Source organism: Protopterus annectens, chromosome 3.part1 (genome assembly GCF_019279795.1).
Source record: "Protopterus annectens isolate FY-2018-M chromosome 3.part1, PAN1.0, whole genome shotgun sequence".
Classification (NCBI taxonomy): Eukaryota; Metazoa; Chordata; order Ceratodontiformes; family Protopteridae; genus Protopterus; species Protopterus annectens.
In genome coordinates this window covers 1,649,882,027-1,649,903,751 of record NC_056732.1, presented here as the reverse complement: position 1 = coordinate 1,649,903,751, position 21,725 = coordinate 1,649,882,027, and the positions used below count along the sequence as shown (strand labels likewise).

At 41.9% G+C, this 21,725-nt stretch overlaps 1 protein-coding gene across 1 annotated transcript in view; it reads right to left on the bottom strand.

Annotated features, from left to right (window-relative positions):
- Positions 1 to 10,298: 10,298 nt before the first annotated feature.
- GATAD1 (GATA zinc finger domain containing 1) overlaps positions 10,299 to 21,725 on the bottom strand; it is a 179,808-nt gene continuing 168,381 nt past the window's right edge. The window contains exon 5 of the mRNA XM_044067673.1: positions 10,299 to 12,872. Within this exon, the coding sequence (XP_043923608.1) occupies positions 12,682 to 12,872 (191 nt within the window). The 3' untranslated portion in view covers positions 10,299 to 12,681. The remainder of the gene's footprint in view (positions 12,873 to 21,725) is intronic.

The following is a 21,725-nucleotide window of genomic DNA, read 5'->3' as shown; positions in this document are numbered from 1 at the left end:
GTACATACCTGACATCAATTAAAGAGACTCTGATTAATCTCAAATAGATGTTTTCTTCTGGCTGGTGATAGTGAATAGGCCCAATGGACTATCCTGGTTAAACAACTGCAAATAAATAAAGTTCAGCTGTCCTAGTAGGATTTTCCTGACATTTACTCAGTTGCCTGCTACAGCAAAAGCCATGGTTTGCAGAGAGCTTACAAAGCATCAAAGTGATCTTATTGTTGAAAGGTATTGGTCAGGAGAAGGGTACCAAAAAAATTCCACAGTATTGGCTATACCATGGAACACAGTGAAGGCAGTCATCAAAAAGTGGAGCGCATATGGGACAACAGTGATGTTGCAAAGAACTGGACGTCCCTCCAAAACTGATGAAAAGACGAGACGACACCAAAAGAACACCATCCCCACAGTGAAGCATGGTGGTGGTAGTATCATGCTTTGGGGTTGCTTTTCTTCAGCTGGAATTGGGGCATTAGTCAAGGTCGAGGGAATTATGAACAATTCCAAATACCAGTCACTTTTGGCCCAAAACCTCCAGGCTTCAAATTTCAAAACCAGGTAAAAAGACTTGTCAGCAAAGACAAGAAAAATCACTATCTAAAATTTCAGAATGAATACAAGTCAAATCAAAGGAATTCTGTATCATTACTAAATCCAGGTAAAAAGAGTAACCCCACACCCTCATACTGGCAAAACTCCATGAGAAAATGCCACCCTCTATGTTATATCACACATCACTGCTTCCTTTCCCCAATCTCATAACCCCACTAAACCTGCTACATGTAAAGTACCCAATCACACTACTTCCACTTTACCCTCCCACTCTACACCTACATTCACTTTTACACCCATCCCAAATGTCACAGTAAAGAGACAATTGCTTAAGGTCAAACCATGCACCAATGCTCCTGGCAACCTAGATACATAATTGACATTTGTTAACAAGGTTGGCCCAACTGAGTTATAGTCCATTTTCAGTGGAGACCTAAGGAGAAAAACTCCAAATATAGAAAGAATATACAAAATGTTAATAAACAAGGAGAAAAAAAATCAAATAAATAACCAGATGTAACTGGTGACAAAATTAGAGGCACTGAATTAGAAACACTAATATGTTCCATACAATAATATATAGAATTGAAGTATGACATGGTATATTATATAGAAATGTGAAGTAAGTAGGTTAAAACATAACATAATGAAAGTGTTTGCACATAGCCAAATGGGTGAAAAAGTACAGTTGTGTACACTTACCATAGGTGTAGATGTTTGAGTGTATTCACTGTTGCAGTCATCACCTGTGGGTTATCCAGGCTGTGGTAGCCCTCGGTTGGCCCGAATACCACAGTCAATTTTTTTTGCGTTGACTGCAGTCTGACATCAGGTCATCAGTGCTATAAAGCAAGGCAACTGACGTCATTACATCAGTTTTTCTTGCCCTAACCCATCAGAAGCACAAGGAAATAAGGTAAAGAGGTCCTGGTGGCTAAAAGCCACTGTGGGAAGCTTATGTCTCCCTAGGAGAAGAGGATATAAGGGGGATGGAGGGAGGAAAACCAGGACTGCAAAAGTGAATACACTCTAACATCTACATCTATGGTAAGTGTACACAACTACACTATGTTCTTCGTGTTTTAATGCTGCAGTCATCACCTGTGGGAGGATTCCCAAAGCCGAGGAGAGTGGTGGATGGATAGGTTAGAGTCCTAGGCATGGGTCAGCAAGCCCTGCCCTAGACTTAGAAAAAAAGAGGTAGGATGTAATGCTTTGTAAAGGTAATGACAGAGGTCTAAGTGGCAGCTTCCAAGATGTCCCTGGTGGGGACTCCTCTGAGGAAGGCTGTGGAAGTGGAGGTTGCCCTAGTGGAATGGGTAGGAATAGACTTGGCGGGGTTCCCGTGTAATCTGTAGCAGAAATGGATACAGTGTGACATCCATTTGGAAATGGTTTGCTTGGAAATGGGCTTCCTCTCTGCCCCTGGGGGAAAGCTGACAGGCAGCTGGTCCGTTTTTCTGAAGAGTTTAGTACAGTCCAGATAGTATCGGAGTTGTCCATGTATGTCTAGCAAGTGTAGAATTCTTTTCCCCTTGTTTTGAGGGTTGGGAAAAAAGGTGGGTAGGTGTATGGCCTGGCTGAGGGTTACATCAAATACCACCACCTTGGGCATAAAGGAGGGGTTAGTCCTCAGGGAGACCTGTCTGCATGAAAAATTATGAAGGGCTCAACAGCCATGAGTGCCTGAAGTTCTGAAACCCTTCTGGCTGAGGTGATAGCTAGTATGAAGGCAGTCTTCCAGGAGAGGTATTTCAATTCTGTTGAAGCAGCAGGCTCGAAAGGAGGTAATGTTAGTTTTTCTTAAACAAAGTTCAGGTCCTATGCTGGCATGGGAGGCCTTCTCGGAGGTCTGATATTAGAAGCCCCTCTGAGGAATTGTTTAATCAAAGGATGATAGAAGAGGGGTAGGTCTGAATCATGTTGTTGTCTTTCGGCATAGGTCTGAATCATAATGGGCTGAAATGGCTGAGCCATGGATTTTAATAGAAGAGAAGGAGAGGTCACTTTTGAGTAACTCGGTTAGGTAATCCAAGATATGAGGGATGTAAGGATGTGAGGTACTGGCCCCTCTGGACTGGCTCCAGGAGCAAATCTTTTCCATTTCCCTGCATAAGATTTTCTGGTGCTGGGCCTTTTGGCTCATGTGATAATGTCTGGGACCAGTTTGTTTAACAGGGACTCCTTGTTAGCTTTTAAAACTATAAGCCACGCTGAAAGATTGAGAGTCTGCAAGTCTGGGTGAAGTATCTCCCCCCACCTGGATCAAGAGGTCCAAGATCTGGGGAAGCTGCTTGGGGGGGCTGTAAGGTCAAGCTGTGCAGTAAGGAGTAACAATGCTCTCTGGGCCAATCTGGAGCAATGAGGATGGCCTTTGGTCTCTCCTCCCGTATTCTGATCATGACCTTGGGAATAAGAGGCAGAGGAGGGAATGCATACACAAAGAGGGAGCTCCAGAGGAATGTCAAGGCATCCACCTTCCACGCTAGGAGGTGATAATCCCTGGTACACAACTTTTGTAGCTGGAAGTTGAAGTGCAAAACAAAGAGATCAACCTCCAGAATCCCCCACTCCCAAGTGATTTGTAGAAAGATTTCCCTGTGAAGCTGCCATTCATGGGGGTCCAGTAAGTTTCTGCTTAGGTGATCTGCCAGGGTGTTGACCCCTGGTAGGTATTGGGCAATTAGATGTGGACCCATGGAGGCGTCTGTCAGCCAGAGGTTCACAGCTAGCCTGCACAGAGGGTAAGATTGGGTCCTCCCCTGTTTGTTGATATACCACATTACTGTGGGGTTGTCTGTTTTTATAAGGAGAACCCCTGGCCTGAGATGGGGTTGAAGGATGTTACAGCCTTTTGTACTGCCATCATTCCTTTCAGACTGATGTGTAAGGGAAGGTGCTGGGCATCTCAAAGATCCTGGGTGCACCTGCCTGTTAGGTGAGCACCCCAAGCAATGTCTGAGGCCAGTGGTGATGGTCTGGCTGGTAGGGCAGATGATGAAGAAAATACCCTTGTTCTTGGCACAGGCCTCTGCCAGAGAAACTCAGTCCTTATACATGGGATCAGAGGGAGAGAGAGGTCTCTAGAGACACAGCGCTGACACCAAAGTTTCTTTAGACACCACTGAAGTTTTCTTATGTGAAGCCTGGCCAGAGGAATTAGAAGGATGCAAGATGCCATGTACCCCAGGGCATTAACTTCCTCACAGTGAGGTGGCCTCTGGAAGCCAGCTGGGTAAAGTAGAGAGGCAGTAAGTTCTGATTTTCTGGGGGTAGGAAAGCCATTTGGGATGCTGTGTCTAACACAGCTCCCAAAAAAATTATCTTCCTGGTGGGAGTGCTTTTCTTCTTGTTAATGGTGAACCCTAGGGAAGTTAGAAAGGATTTGACAAAGAGAAGGTCCTGGAGCAACTTTTCTTTGCATTCTGCTTTAATGAGGCAGTCATCCAGGTAAGGGTACATCTGTAGATTTCTCTGTCTGCAAAATACTATGGCTGGGGCTAAGCATTTGGCGAATACTCTGGGTGCAGTAGATAAGCCAAAGGGCAATGCAAAGAACTGAAAGTGTTGTGATTCTGCTGTGAACTGCAGGAATTTCCTGCAGGATTCCCTTAAGATGTGGAGGTAGGAATCTTTTAGGTCTAGGATCACTAGCCAGGCATTTTTGGTCAGCATAGGCAGCAGCTGCTGCAAAGTTAGCATTTTGAATGTGGGGACTATCAGGGAGGTGTTCAGAATGGATAGATCCAGGATGAGGCACCAAGGGCCCACTTTTCTGGGAACAAGGAAAAGTCTAGAATAAAAACCTTTGCCTGTTTCATTTGAGGGGACAAGTTCGACTGCACCCATGGGTTATGAGTTTGGACCGGATTCAATGCCTCTGTCCACTGATTTGGAGGGAGGTCTGGCTACCCTCTTGGAATTGGGAGTTCACTGAAAGAGAACATGTCTCCCTGAAAAATTATCTTTAAGACCTATTGGTCCTTGGTTACAAAACACCAATTTTCTTTGAAGAGGGACAGCCTTCCTCCTAGCTTTTGATGAGTGAAGGGGGGGCAAAGGGGGGAGGGGAGCCATTGGGAGTTTTGGCCAAAGAAAAATTGGTCCATCTGCTTCTCTGCTGGCCCTGGGATAGAGGCCTAGATGGTCTGTCCCTGCAGGACTTACCTTGGCCTTGTCTGCTAGGTGCAGGGAAGGACCAGTGCTTAGAGGGAAAGTTTCTGCTGAATCTGGGAGGTTGAACCTGAAAGAAATGTTTTTACTGTTTGCATAGATTTTGTTTCATCTTCCATCTTTTTAAGCACCTCTTCTGCTTTTACTCCAAACAAGTGCTCCTTATCCAGGGGTACATCTATAAGTTTAGACATGACATGATCAGGGAGAGGTTGTTCCTTCAGCCATACATGTCTGCTAATGACAGATCCTGACACTGCTGCCCTGCTAGAGGTTTCTAGGGCATCATATCCACAGTGCAGAGTTGTTTGGCCACTTGACAAGCAGAGTGCAGTAAATCTGCTAAATCTTTTGAAATGGCACAGTCAGGAAAGGTGGACATCTTTTGTCTTGGTTCCAAAGTGTGCTGCTAATATTTTAACATACGGAACTGACAGAGTGCTCTGATAGCCAAGGTTGCAAAGGAGTATATTTTTTCCCCCATCTGTCCAGAGCTCTGGAATCCTTGTCAGAAGGAATAGAATTCTTGGCAGAACTAGTCTTAGCTCCTTTAGTTCCCTGTGTAATGACCTCTGGGTCTGCAGCAGGAAGTCTATACAGGTATTTGTGAGAATTTGGTACTCTAATACCTCTCAGGCTTACTGGGAGCAGGTGGGAGGGCATCAGGTCTAAGCTGCATTCATGGAAATCATCATCCACCACTTCTAAAATAGGGGGATAGCCAGGAGTCTGTGCTGGGGCAGGTCCAGAAACTCTCTAATTATTTTCTTAGACTGGGGGAATTCCTGAGATTCCCATTGGAAATATTCCCTGAGGGTGTGAAAGGTTTCCCCAAGGGTCCTCAGGAGGGGAGGCAGAAGGGATGGACTCTTCTGCATCTGAATCCTCATAAGCAGTCAGAGGTTGCTGTTCCTCTTCAAAAACTGAATAGCCAGATTTCTCAGAATCCTGTTCTGTCATAATTTCTGGAGAAGGGTGCCTTTTCCTTTTAGAAGTTCTGGGCTGACTACCCCGGATAAGGGAGAGGAGATCCTCCGCCATTTTAAGTCTTTGTGCTTGGGGTGGGGGAGCAGGAGCAAGATGGTGGCTAGAAGCATATTTTCTAGGAGTGGCCTGACATCTAGGCATGAGAGAATCAGTCAGTCTGAGAAAAACGTTGGTCGGATGAGAAGACGTCAGTTTTTGTCTAGATTCGGTAGAGCAAAAGGCCTGCTCTGAAGCCAATGCCTGTATTGTGGCTCTGGACCCAACTGAGGCAGAGACAGCCAAAGGCTCATAAGGTGGTGGTTTCTGCAGCATACCGGACTCCGAAAGGGTCTCGGTAGAGGAGTAGATATTGAATCGGGCATCAGGGGCTTTGAAAGCACTTCACTGAATTCCGGAGAACTGACAACCTGCTTAGCGGTAGTCTCGTTGGAAGGCTTAGCCTTTTGTGGTCAGTCTCATCTCTGCATTTTTTCAGAATGTCCACGGTTTGTTGGCTGATGGATGCCATATCGGAATGTGAAGACAGAACACAAAAATTACTGTCTACAATAAGAGCTCCAAGGTGAATGGTTCTTGCATTAAAGAGGGCACAGAACCAGCAATGGGGGATGTCATGGTCTGGGCCTAAACAAAAGTGACGCAGTAAGAAAGTCTCTGTGTGGGATCTGCTTTCCACAGGCGAGACAACTGTTAATTTTTTTTGACATCGGTTAGTGCAAGAAAAAAAGGTCCCCAACAGGGTACATAGATTTAGACATTTTCAGCTGAAATTCAAACTCTGGTAGTGACTGACTGGCACTCGTGCAAACTGCTTCTGATATAGGCTCCACTGAAAAAAGACAGATGTAATGATGTCAGCTGCCTTGGTTTATAGCACTGACAACCTGATGCAAGACTACAGGCGACTGCAGGTGATGCAAAAAAAAAAAAACACTGACTCTGGTATTCGGGCTGGCTGAATGCTACCACAGCAGGGATAGCCCACAGGTAATGACTGCAATAGTGAAACACAAAGAACATCATTTAGTAAAAATACATTAAGGTGGAGAGAGTAATAGCTGCAAACAAAGACAGTAATTAAATTAAAAGCAAATACGGAGGTGAAGGCTTAGATGGGGTCCTGACAGAGGCAATTCTTAAAAAGTCAGCCGCTTAATCTATTGCCTACCTTACTGCAATCCTTCTAAACAGATCTGTTCAAGAATGCTATAAAAATCTGGAAAATAGCTTATATTTTTCCTCTTCATAAAGGAGGCAATAATTCTGTTATCTCAAACTTCCGACATTGCCATTCTGTCTCCAGCTCCAAGATCTTAGAAAAAGTGCATTCACATTCAAATGATACATTTTCATCTTCACAACCAAATTCTACCTCCTACACAGCACGGCTTTAGACCTGGCCACAGCACCACAACTGCCCTCATATCCTTCATGGACACAATCAGCAGAGCCAGTGACTCAGACAAAATCATCTCTTCTGTATTCCTAGACCTTTTAAAAGCTTCTGATGCTGTCCCTCCCTGCTTCTAAACCAACTCTCAAAAATTGGCCTCTCTTGCGCTCTCCTCTCAAATGGTTCTCTAGTATTTAACGGACAGACAACAGGCTGTCCAATGGCAAGATTCCTTCTCCCCATATCTCAATACCCCCCACTGGAGTTCTCCCAAGGCTCTACATTAGGACCCTTATTATTCAGTATTTTATTAACAGTTTCTAGTTCTCTGTAGGTAAAGACTGACTTGTTCAATATTCTAATAACTACAATTATAAGCACCTTTAATTCCATAACTGAACAACCAACTTCAGTTAGCCTTCACTAATACTAAAACATGGATGTATACAACAATCACTTTTCCCTCAATCCTACCAAAAAGCAAACTCATGCTCTTCACACCCAAGAAGTCTATAACGTTTAACAAAAGCCCAGTTCACTATACTCTCACAAAGTAACAGTCATTGAGGTTGTTACTCAGACAAAACTACTAGGAGTGTTTATAGATGAACACCTGAAATTCGACATGCACATATACCACAGCATCAGCAAGAGCTACCAAAAGCTTGGAATCCTCGATAGGCACAGAAACTTTCTTAGCTCCTCCACTAAACAAGACCTTGTTTCCAATTACCCACCCTACTGTACAGTGAGAACCTCTACTTACTCACCTCTCATCTTCCCTAAAAGCTAAACTCAAAACTTGTTACAATAAAGTTGCTAAATCTGACCCTAACACCAAACATTTTATCCACCACTCTACTGCTCTTCATCATCTGAACTGGCTAGAACTGTGTCACTACCTCTCATACCTACAAATGAATACAGCCCACAAAATAATATTTAAACCATCACACTGCCCTGCCCTTAGCCAGTTTTTTTCAGTGCCTACGAACAGAATAGGGCTCCAAAATCAGAGAATTGGCACCCTTTGCTAGTTAATAAACCACTCCTATCTCCTGGACAGCTTCTACAACTCTTGCTCTGTAGCCAAGATCTGAAATGCCCTACATTTGACTATTAGGGCTACAGAAAATCATGACACTTTCAAAACCTCCCTAAAAAACTTTCTATTTTTCCAACTGGAACTGTATCTGCACCTTGTCTTCTTTCCTCAAATCACAATCAGCTTCTACCAAACAGATACTCATATGGGACATGTAATATAATTAATACAAAGTGTAATGCCTTGCTACGTTATACTGTCTGAGTTATCTATACCAAGGCGAGGTGTAAGCTTCACTATTAACCACTGTTAGAATTTCTTTCTTATGCAATGTAGAATCACGTGTCACTTTGTAATTCAATTTACCTGTTAGAAATGTTATGAAATGTGCTGAATCAAGTCATTTTGTTATTTCAATTTAAAATGCTTCACTTGGCTGTATATAGCCCTACAACAAACGTACTGCAATTGTATTTAATTCATATCACGCTATTGCTGAATATTCTCTAGTTATGTACTCCTGCCAGATTTATTTGCTTTATGTTATACGTTTGTTATTGTACCTATTGTATGTTTTCTGTTACTTGTTACCTGTGGAGCATTTCTCCCCAGGTCTCCACTGAAAATGGGCTCTATGACCCAGCGGACTATCCTGGTAAACAAATGTAAATAAATTACCTGGAAGTACCTCTGCACATGTCGGTCTGTGCATTTGTTCCTTTGTGTTGATGGTGAGGATTTTGGGTGCAACATTGACAACCTGGTTTGAATTCATCATGTATGCATGTGAGAGCTTTGCCTCCAATGGCACTACGCATCTACATCTCTCTCAAACTGTCTGGCTGCTCTAAAATTAACATTTGTCAGTGAACATGAGGAAGTTACTACACTGCCTCAGGATGCCTATATCCATCAAACCAGAAACAAATACGACAGGGAAAGCACCTATCCATTATACTACATCCTTAGTAGAGGGGAAGAAGTAGGAAAGAATAACTTAAAGGTCTAAGTGAAAGCATTTACTAGTATACTATTAGATGACCTGCAGTGCTGCTGCCCTCTGCACAAACTGGCAGCTCTTTGGGAAGCTATGAACAGTGGGAAGACTATAACAAGTGTTTCCTATAGTGGATTTTAAACTGGAGAGGTTTGCTTATTATACAAGGCATGGGTAACTAAGTCTGCATAGTGTGGAAACGTGAAGCTTTGATTCCAGCAGAATGAAAGACTTTTACACAAGTCAAACTGAAACACACAATAAGCCTTCCACCAGCAATTCCAAACTCGGATGGGCTGGATCAGCTATCTGATCCTATCAGAGTGTGGAATAAAACCCTTTTATTGTAAAATGAAATGGTTTTGAGCTGAAGTGCAGTAGCAAATGCTTTACAACAAAAGACAAATTCCTGCAGTATCAGGAATCCTTGGAAATAAGTTTACAAACCCTGTGAAATGCACATTTCTGTGTACAGAAAAATGTGCACAAATACAGGCAAACTTCTACAAATACAAAGTAGTTTTGCAAAACGTAGAAATAATTTGGCAAGTTAAGAGGAACTTTGGCAAACTCCAAACAGCTTCTGCAGTACCAAAGGAGGTTAGGAAATAGAGTACTGTTAAAAAGACCCAACAGGAATACAGTAACAAACAGAAGGTGCTTACCTAACAAGTGCAGGCTGAAAAATGGTGATAAATTTAACAATCAATAAATGCAACAAAACTGTCAAACAGCACTGAAACAGAGCAAGTACAAAAAAATACTTATATCAGCTTTGTAGGTCCTCTGATGACTGTAGATGCAACCCAAGGTCTTGTAGTCCAGTTTTCCAAGTCAGGCACAGGGAAGCTCTAAATAAATGATCTTTGTCCCTGGGAATCATAAAACGTTCTGCATTCAGTGATTTCAATTTTATCACCCAGCTCTTTATACTGAACTACTGAAGGACACCTTAAAACCTTATTCATTTTATGTTTTTTTTAAGAGGAACTTAAAGAATAGAATTCTGTCTGTGCCAGCAACTTGAAGGTAGTCCCTGCCAGCATTTAGACATGTTAAGTTAAGTTTAGTCTAGTGCTTTGGTCAATGCACTTTACAATGACATCTTGAAATACAGGAAGAAGACTGATCAGAATAATGGACAGCAATTAAGAAAACCATAAAACACATTTTATCATGAAATAGAAATTGAAACATCAAAAAACTTAACACGATATAAAATTATGACATTGTAGATACAAGTAATCACTGCTGAATGTTTCAGATGTGAATAATTTCAAGGACTGTTATGCCTTTGAAAAAGAAAAAAGTATCAAACTGCATAACAGACAACCAAAGGACAATAGCTACAAGCCTAAACAATAATGGATTAAGTTGTACAAAACAAAATATGTTTAAACTGTTTTACAAAATAAACAATACACAATATTTAGAACCAAAATAAATAAACACAGAAATGAAGTGACACAGTCAAGGAAGGAAGCATTAGTCAGGACAAGCATTGTTCATTCTCCTCACAAAAAAAGTCCTCAAGCAAGAAAGAATCGCAGATAGTGAATTATGTTCTCCGCGTTCTGTGTCACAATCAAGGAAAAAGTTTGGAAGAAATGCAACAGCAATCTTGTAACTGAAAGTTTCAACCCTGGACATTTGTTTTTTGGCACTTCACTGTCTTATTTTGACATTTATTTTATATATTTATTTATTTATTTATTTATTATTTGTTTGTTTCTCTTGCTGCAGTCTCTGAAAATACTTTACAAGTAGAAATGTACTGTGGTCACAATATTTGCCATCACTTTCATCTACTAATATACCTTCCTGCTTAAAGAAATTAGGTTCAGATCACTCTTCTGGTTCAGCATTATTTTACTATTAACTCGCTTGCTTGGTTTTACATAGTGTGCATTTTTAAATTTACTGTTGTATACTTGGTAAGCAGTACGCTAATTATAAAAATGGGGCACAGCTAAGAAAGTCACTCCCAGTCTGCTAAGGTAAATGAAATGGACTATTCTGCGTTCTGTCTGCAACATAAGTGACCTGGAGTCATAAGTGCATATAAACTAAAAAGCTTCTTGGGGGGGGGGGGGGGGTGCAGCAGCCAGAGTAGAAATCTTTTCTTAGGGAAAGGTGTATGACTTTAGCACTCCAGCAAAGTTTAGAGCACACAATGGGCTAAACTCTGTTCCAAAGTGAGAAACAAGCTGTAGAGAACCACAGGACAAATCAACATACAAAGTATATGCCAAACATAATAGCTCAAATGCAGTACAACACAATCTCTCCATCTATCTTTGTATATAATTTATTACACATACACACGGGGGGGCTAATTAGGTAGCCAAGAATGGAAAAGTTGACTGGAGTACTAGGACCAAAACTTTGACCACACCTGGAATGAACTCCCAAGAACACTGGGATGCCAGTGGCAGCACCAAACAAAATGCCAGTAAGTTTCCACAAGAGAATAAATTCCAGAACCAAAGGATGATGCTCCTGCCCAACCAGGCCCTGTTTGCCACATCTTGAGTATGGACATACAAGCAGAAAGACCGCTTCTGGAAGGAGTCCAACAGTCAAGAGGAAAGCCACAAGGAGAGTACCTTGGATGGAGAAGAATGGCTATAACCAAAGACTACGGCAGCGGAAAAAAGCAGTCTAGATGGGTTTGAACGGGTCATGCTAAACAGAAATGGCTAATTTGGGAGAGATCACAGATAATAAATTATTCCCTAGATCTGCTAAAGTAGAGCTTCACAGAGAGCCTGCACACCCAAGGAATGGTGTTCTAGTGGATGGACATTAAATACAAAGAAGTATTCAACAGGGCACTGGCAGGTGGGTGAAGATGGGGTGAGAAGCAAAACCATACACAGGTCATCTGGCATCCTCCCAACTAAGATAAAGTGCAAAAAAAAAATCTTTCTCCTGAAACTGTAGCAAAGTTCTTACGATAACAGATTTATGAAGTCATCCCTGCACCAGCTGACAGCTTGCACCCACGGCAGTGTCTTCCTTCACCCTGCCCTGGTTATGGCTCTGAAAAGACATGGATGATGAAAAGGCAGATACAAAGACTTAATAGGCTTACTGTGTCTGTCAGCCACCAAGCAAAAACAAGTAACAAAATGAGATATCTGTACTAATGCATCTGCTTTAGGCTCATAAGTACTGCTGATCAGAAGAGATCCCACCCAATACCTTATGGACAGTCAGGAAAATGTTCCCTCTTCAATGAAACAAAATTAAAGTGCGCCACTGTCACTGTTACGACTAATGATTATATTGTGCTAAAACATTTTTCATCAAATTCATGGTATAAACAAATGTTAACACTTTAAATATATACAAAGTACAGCATAAAAGGTCAGTTCAAAACTGAGCAGCATAGTTCACAGGATCTTGTCAATGGAAAATAAACTTGCATTTGTTTTGATTCTGCAGTTGAAAAGGTGCTGTGTATTTGGTAAAAAGAAATCTGAAAACTTCCCGGGATTGGATTTGCTTCAAAACAAGTCCTGCAAACAATCAAGCACTACTGTTTACTGTTTCTTTAACAGTTATTGCAGGTGTGGGCCCAACATGAGTCCAGATATAACCCTTTTCTTGTTTTGTAGGAACCGTAGGAAATGGTGATGAACGAGATTTAAAATATTCAGAAGGTGCATGGCATACAAACTCTAAATATGCCATTTTCCTTGGGATATCTTCTTCTGGTCCTGAAGAAAATCAAAGTAACATTTTACAGGTTAATGAAGTTCTCTGTAAGTCAACAACAAAAGAAAAAAGTTTCAGTTTGTGACAGCTGACACCTCAATATGCAACCTCCAATCATTTATGTGTTTGTGTGTGTGTGTGTGTGTGTGTGTGTGTGTGTGTGTGTGTGTGTGTGTGTGTGTATAATTGGGGAATAAAGGCCCTAAATAGGGGCAATTGTTTTAAATATTCATCTTATAAACTTACAGTTTACAGAACATGTTTTGCATTAACATGCATTTTTATGAAGGGTGGGAAGTCTGATACTAAGTGTCAGTCATTATTTAGTGACCGCAGTCCTCCATGATTTACCACAAACCTTGGGGAATGGGTTAAAAATATGGACTTTCTGCAAAAACATGGACCGTTGAGAGGTATGGTAACCACGTACGAATACCATGAAGCTGTTTTGGTAAAAAGACCACCTTTACCGGTAAGAAACTAAATGCTTAAAAAGTACACAAACCATCTCCTTATGCAACAGCAAGTGGAAGGATGGAGTTAGGAAATGTAAAATGTACTCTGCATTTTATAAAACAAATATTCTCACTACTTAAATTCAAAACTGCACAATTACAAGATGGTACACATTATGTCTTGTACCCTGGCTCTATCATTCCAGAAATAATGTAAAATACAACATTTCAGGATACATGCATTAAAAACTTTTATCCATTAGTGACTGGTCACTGGCAATGTGAATTTGCATATGGAGTGACCCAGTTTTGAACAGCGGCCTGAAAAACAGAGGTGAGCCTGCCAAAGGAAAGGAGGAAGTGAGCAGGTTTGGCCATTTCACCTTCCTTCATAAGGGGTCTCCAGTTCAAGCTACATTCATATTTTCCAAATAGACAACTGAAAATGCAGTTGAAAGTGCCTCACGTAATGGTGAGGCCTCACTGTCACCTGTGTGTGCCATTTAGATTAAAGCATTTACTATGCAAGGAATAAATGAGTCAGATGGGAGACAGCCTGCAGCAGAGCACCAGCTCAACAGTCAGATGAGGTTGACTGTGGGTGCAAAAAAATGAAACCCACTAAAATAAAAGAAATTCTCAACAGCAACCAACATAAACACTCCACAGACTAAGGCAGAGCACTGGAATCCTTGGATAATTAAAAGATTTAAAATAAAATAAAGCACCAATTATTCATATGTCCATTTCCATATTACTTGTTTGAGGAAATGAAGCCTATTCCAGCACTTAGTGGTTGGAAGGCATAAAAACAAAGTATGGACGGGGTGCCAACCCATTACAGGATACACATTTTTGGGATGTGGAGGAAGAAAGCACTTGGAGTAAACACAGGGCAGGAAAAGGGAGTTCTCAGACTCCACTAAGAAAACATCTCAGCCAAGAACCAGGCTGGAGAACCATGTGCTAAAAGGCAGCAACATTAATAAGTTATGCAAGTGTGCCACTATAAAGCATTAACTGATGAACTTAACATTTCAAAGGTGCAGATAAAAAATCCCAATGCCATACTAATTTTCAACAATAAAGTATAACACTTCAATGTTACTGTTTATTTTCAAAAGAAAAAAGTGAACTGGGAAATCTGTTAAATGATTAAGAAACACGAAAAAGGTTAGTATGTCTGAACAGCTTAATAAACCAACTAAAAAGACAAATACAATATGTTCTTATAACTTCATCTGTAGTCTGGAAATGCATGGGCATCCTATAAAATACTGATGAACAATCTATTCTGAGAAATAATGGCCGACACTATTACTCAATATAAATTTGACTTGTCTGCCAGCTAATACTGACACTGAAATACGAGATGTTCATTTTACTATGAAGTCTACAAGAAGAATACACACCCTTTAGCATATTCTTAGCACATCACTAGTTATCTTTACCAGACATTTATGCTGTCACAATCTGAAGAATCGTGTTCAAATGATGTTTTCTGTGATTCTATACAAGAGATTAAAACTGCAGTTGTTTTCAGCTTCCTGTTGAAGATTTTAAAGTTGTTAAAGTCCAGTTTTACCCAAGCATCATATTTTTCACCAAATACAGTGCTTTAGTCCCCTTAGCATAAAGCCAATAACTAAAACATTCAAATAAAATATTATTTAAACACATCTCCTTCAGTTGTTTGCATCTGTACCCGAATGTGCAGTCCCTATACACACCATTTAGGATATCTCTGAAATCTCACATTACTACATACTATTAAGTCAGATAGAGGACAGACAGGAGGTGCTGCTACAACATTTTCAGCAATAAAACTAAACAGGTAACTGCCTTCAAATCCAGAATCAAATGGCAAGGAAAGTCAGTCAAGTCCTTTTAAGGAAAAAGTACAACACAAACTTAACAGTTTTTCATTCTTACTTAACCTTCTGCATGCTACTACAGAATCTGTATTATTCAAGGTGTTATTTTGTTATCTATTGCTATCCACATTTGTATGGGAGAACTGCCACAGTGATGAGACTGTTTTTCAGCTTGCCTTCCCTTTAACCTACAATGCATTCCATTGCCATAATACGGCACACCCTAGATAGGATATAACAAGTGGCTTTTGTATTCACTGTTACGAGTCACAATTTTCCTAGACAGTCTGGAAAGACTGTCAGTGATTCTTTTTCAATGAAATGCTCTGGTTTATGCTAACTGTAAACTGGAAAAAAAGCCTTCTACTGTTTATTTAAATCTTACTCCTGAAAAAGCAGTCAAATTACAGTACAACAATTTCAGCAAGTTTGTGCATTACTTTTTGCACTGATGTAACAAGGTATTCAGTACAGCAGCTCTTCAGTGTTACCCAGGACTGGCAATTGACACCTCAATGACAAGGGAAAGGAACTTCAAGCAGTCAAATTTCCACAATCATACAGATAACAGCAGCACTTCAATGAAAGTACTTGTATAATCAGCCCTGTTATTCATGCAGAGATTTCTCGGACAGCTAATGCTTTGGAAGATTATTTTCATTTTAGATGTTATGATACTTTCTAGAACTTGAGCGAGAGCTCAGCAAGATGCAACACAAACACACATACAAAGGATATAAAATGATCAGCAAAAAAAGTGTAAGAGTGGATACTACACAAAGAATGTGGTATTCCCAAAGTGCTCTTAAGTGTTCAAGTGCTATTATTCTGCTGTATCTACTACTGCCCGGTAGTAGCTTGATTAAATTTGCCTGTTATTCTAAGCCTCCTAGTTTTGGTTCTAGAACTTGCGCTTCATGCCAGTTATTTTACATTTAAGCAGGTTTCTGTGGTCTACACTCTTGTAGACAAACCCTTATCAAAACCCTCTCTCCATAAGTCCAAGTTTTCAGAACACTGTGTCTGGACAATTCCCATCAGTTTCTCCTGCTAGCCTTGTCGACATGGGCATACTGAAACAAATTTTTCTACTTGTGAGAAATGCATCTACATCAGTAAACTAGAATCTATGCTCTCGGGTGCCACTGTCAGTACTTCTGACAAAGAGGAGACTGCCAGCACAAACACCATAGCCAAGCACAACACACACCCAGCTATGCAGATGTCCTCAATAAAAACTTACCTATATAGCAGAGAACTGCAAAACACACAAACAAACACCACCAAACATCACAGACAGCAGACAACACACCAGTGTCTCACAAATACAGCCCACAAGACATAACAATAAACCAAACATACTTGGTCACTGGTGACTCAATTGTGAGACACACTGATGTCCCCCCTCACCAGGCTCGACAAGGAAGTGGTCATGGCCAGTTATCTGTCAGGTGCCAGAATCTGCCACATCACACATACACAGGTCTCTCCACAACAGGTACAAGTATGACTCTGTCATTGTCCATGTTGGTGTGAATGACTTGAGACATACCTCCCTGGACTATATGAAGAGACATGATTCAGCTCTCAGAGTACATGTCACACAGAGGTATGACCCTAGGCCTAAGCAGCATCCTACCTTCACCAAGAATGAAAACACAATACCAAAAAAAGTAATTGACTTCAACAAATGGCTTAGTTTCTGGTCATTCCAAGGGGATTCGATATCTGACCGCCTAGGATGACATAGTTGACAAGCCTCAACACTCTTGCCAGCAATGGCCTCCACCTGTCACCCGTGGGATTCTGGATTCTGGCCATGGCTCTTGGCTCCTCCATTATGCCTTTTTTTAGGCAATGTCCCAAAGACAAATCTTCCAAAATAAAAGATCTGTCAAAATGCAAATTGAAGGTCATGCTGCTTAACGCTAGGAGCCTTAAAGTACAGTTTTGTACCTACCATAAATGTAGATGTCCGAACTGGATAGCATCTGCAGTCATAACAACTGGGTTGTCCTGTCGTCAGGCAGCCCTTCGGTCGGCCGGATTCCAAAGTCTGGGTCCGGCTTCGGCTGATGTAGCACTTCACCCGACGTCATCTCTGCTGGTCTTCGGGTATAAAGGCATCAGCCGACGCCATTTTCCTCAGTGTTTCTTGCCCCAGATGCCAGTTGCCCTCTTGGAAGGCTAAATTTTGGATAAATGCCAATGTTTCCAAAAAGATAGAAGGCAACCACAAAAAATAAGCATGTATGTACATATATACAAACAAATACACCATAAGAGACTCCCCCTCCCCAGCTAGCTATTAGGAGGATAAATACCCTAGGAGTACCACAGAGGGGAAGGAGGGAGGGTAATCCTGACTGCAGATGCTATCCAGTTCGGACATCTACATTTATGGTAGGTACAAAACTGTACTATGTCCTTCATGGATGCATCTGCAGTCATAACTGGGTAGAATACCATAGCCAACTAGGGGAGGAGGATGATAAAATTATGGTGTGGTTAGGATCCCTTGCAATACAGCAGTGGCAAACCCTGCTCGGGATCTAGAATATAGAGGTAAATTATAATGCTTGGCAAATGTATGCACGGAGGTCCAAGTAGCCGCCTCAATAATGTCCTTGGTTGCCACTCCTCGTAAGAAAGCTGTGGTAGTGGCTGTAGCCCTTGTAGAATGAGGCCTTATGTTCTGTGGAATTGGTTTTCCATGGAAGGAGTAACAAAATCTTATGCAATTTCCTATCCATTTGGAGATTGTCTGTTTGGAAATTGCTTTTCCTTCCCTCCCTGTTGCATAGGCTACCAAAAGCTGGTCAGTTTTTCTGTTACTTTTGGTTCTGTCCAGGTAGTAGCGTAGCTGTCTATGTACGTCCAAGGTATGCAGCATTCTTTCCCTCTGTTTTGTGGATTGGGAAAGAAGGTAGGTAGGTGGATTGCCTGGTTTAAAGACACTCTGGATACCACCTTAGGCATAAATGTAGGATTAGTTCTCATGGACACCCTATCTTTATGGAAGATTAGGAAGGGTTGTACTGCCATTAAGACCTGTAGTTCCGAAACCCTCCTTGCTGAGGTAATTGCCAGTAGGAAAGCAGTTTTCCATGATAGGTGCTGTAGATCTGCTGTTGCTGCTGGTTCGAACGGAGGGAGTGTCAACTTTTCTAGCACAAAGTTCAAGTCCCATGCTGGTAATGGTGGTTTCCTTGGAGGTTTTACATTCTTGATCCCTCTGAGGAACTGCCTGAGTAGAGGATGTGAAAAGACAGGTGGATCAAAGCTGTATTCTGCTGAAATAGCTGATGCATGTATCTTGATGGAGGAATAGGACAGGCCTGTATGTAAATGCTCTGCCAAATACTCCAGAATGTTTGCAATATCTATATTCGACACATCTTTTCCTCTTTCAGTACTCCAAATGACAAACCTTTTCCATTTTCCTGCATAGTTCCTTCTTGTTGAAGGTCTGCGGGCTTCAAGGATAATGTCTTTAACCCTTTGGGAAAGATCTGGCTTAGTTGTTGCTATGTGATGTTCCAGGCAGTCAGCTGCAAAGTTTTTAGGTTTGGATGCATGATGCTGTAGTTGTTCTGAGTTAACATCAAGGGCATCAGGGGTATTGACCACATTTTCTCCCGAGACATGCTCCTCAGCAGTGGATACCAGTGTTGTCTTGGCCAGTTCGGAGCTATCAGGATTATCCTTGGACGTTCCTCTTTGATTTTCAGTAATACCTTGTGTATCAAGGGAAGAGGTGGAAATGCATATGCTGTCAGACCTGTCCAGCTGAAGGAAAGAGAATCCACCTTCCATGCAAGTGGGTGGAATGTCCTTGTGCAGAATTTTTTGAGCTGGTGATTGAGAGGGGAAGCGAATAGATCTATTTGTGGCATTCCCCATTTCTTTGTGATGGTCTTGAAGATGTCTGGGTGTAGCATCCATTCGTGAGCATCCGAGGTGGTTCTGCTTAACATGTCTGCTAGGGTGTTTTCTTTTCCCGGTACAAATATTGCCTGTAACTGGATGTTGTAGCTGAGAGCCAGATTCCAAAGGTCCAAAGTCATTCTGCATAGGGGTATGAATGAGTGCCTCCCTGTTTGTTGATGTACCACATGACTGTGGTGTTGTCTGTCCTTATCATCAAATGGCCTTCTTTGAGGAATGGTCTGAATTTTTGGATTGCCAGTTTTACTGCCAGCATTTCTTTTTGGTTTATGTGCAAGTGCAGCTGGTCCTGAGTCCACAATCCTTGTACGCATTTGTCCAGCATGTGCGCCCCCATCCTAGGTCTGAGGCGTCTGTTGTGATGGTTTGGCTTGTTCGAAACTTGTGGAAGGGTAGGCCTGGGTTTGACTGGCATGCTTGGGCCCACCAGAGGAATTCCTGTTTTAGGCATGGGATTAATGGTATTTCTGCTTCTAGGCTGTGCCTGTGTTGAGACCATAAATTCTTTAGGTACCACTGTAGTTTTCTCATATGCAGTCTGGCATGTGGTACCAAGATTATGCATGATGCCATGAAGCCCAAGGCCTGCAGAACTTTTCTTGCTGTTAGTTTGTTCTGTCTTGTTAATGCCAAGAAGTAAAGAGGGAGTTCTTTTGTTTTCTGTAGTTAGGAATGCCATTTGTTTTACTGTGTCCAATTCCCCAAGAATGTTCTTGTCTGGGATGGTATCAGCCTTGACTTTTGTAAGTTGACTGTGTATCCCAGGGCTTGTAGCAAGTAAATGACCCTTTGTAAATCTGTTGTCAGCTTGCTTTTGTTGTCCGCTTGTAGCAGGCAGTCGTCCAGGTATGGATAAATTTGGATTCCCTGTAGTCTGCAGTGAGCGATTACTGATGCCAGGCATTTTGTGAATACTCTGGGCAGAAGATAAGCCAAAGGGCAATGCTGAGAATTGATAATGCTCTGATCCTGCAAGAAATCTGAGGTATCTTCTGCAATTGGGTCGAATGGGGACGTGCAGGTATGCCTCCTTGAGATCTAGAGTTACCAGCCAACACTCCTTGCCCAGCATGGGAAGAAGTTGCTGTAGGGTCAGCATTTTGAATTTTGGGACAATGATATATGTGTTTAAGATGGACAGGTCGAGAATAGGTCTCCAACTTTTCTCTTTTCTTGGTACTAGGAAGAGTCCGAAGTAGAATCCTTTGCCCTGTTCTGTTATTGGTACTCTTTCCACAGCTCTCATCTTGGATAATTTCGTTATCTGCTGTAGAGCTTCTATCTTTTGATTTGGAGGCAGGTTTGGCATTCCTCTTTTACTGGCAAGGTGTGGAAGTGGAACCGTAGCCTTGGTCTATGGTTTGCAAAATCCACTTGTCTTTTGTGATATAGTGCCAATTTTTGAAAATAAGGCTAACTTTCCGCCTAATGGTGCTGCTATTTGCTCCCTGGTAGGCGGAGTTAGAGTCAAGTCACTGTGATTGTCCTGTTGCAGTGGCAGTGGTTGTGTCTGTGCCTCTGTTATTACCTTGCCACTGTCGTCCTCTGTAGGCACCTCCTCTGGATTGATTTCTGCCTCTGGATCGTCTGTTTCTGCCCCTTTGGGATCTTGTGGAGTCAGGAAAGGACCAATTTTTGGCAGGCCAGTTCCTGCTAAACCTTGGGGCTGAACCTGTAAGAAATCTTTAACTGTCTGTACAGATTTTGCCTTTTCTTCCATTTTCTTCATTACCTGCTGGGCAGGTGTACCAAATAAACTGGCCTTATCCATGGGAGCATCTAATAGCTTTGCTTTAACATGATCCGGTAAGACCTGTTCTTTCAGCCATGCATGTCTTCTTATCACTGTGCCAGTCATGGCTGATCTAAATGAAGCCTCCAGTGCATCATAGCCACATTTTAAGGAATGGTTACTAACCTGTTGTATGTTATTTACCATTTCTAATACATATTTCTTGTCTAAAGATTCATCAGAGGATACTTTCTTAGTTAACTGATCAAGCATAAACTCTTGGTATTGGATCATGTGAAATTGACAGTTTAAAGCTCTAGCCGAGAGAGTAGCAGAGGTGTAAACTTTTTTCCACCATCTGTCTAAGGACCTGGATTCCCTTTCTGAAGGAATAGGGTTTTTTGCTGTGGTCGAGGCTACTGCCTTAGGCCCCTGGGAAATAGTTTCGGGGTCTGCCAGTGGGGCCTTGTATAGGTGGTGATGAGTGTCAGGTACCCTGTAATATCTATCAGGTTTGGCAGGGGCAGGAGGTAAAGAATCAGGAGCAGTGCAGACATCATTAAATGCGTCATCCACAACAGGTAAAACAGGAGGTATAGCTAAGGGCCTATGTTGTGGTAAGTGTAGGAAGGTCCTAAGCCTTTTCTTGAGTCTGAGAAATCTTGTCCCTGCCATTGGAATTGTTCTCTCATGGCATGCAAGGTTTCCCCAAAGGAAAATTCCTCTGGTGGAGAGGCAGCTGGAATGGATTCTTCAGCATCGGAGTCTTCATATGTAGAAAAAGGGTCCTCTGGCTGTTCTGAAATGTCGGAGTCATCCGCACTTGAAGCCTCAGAGGACACTGGC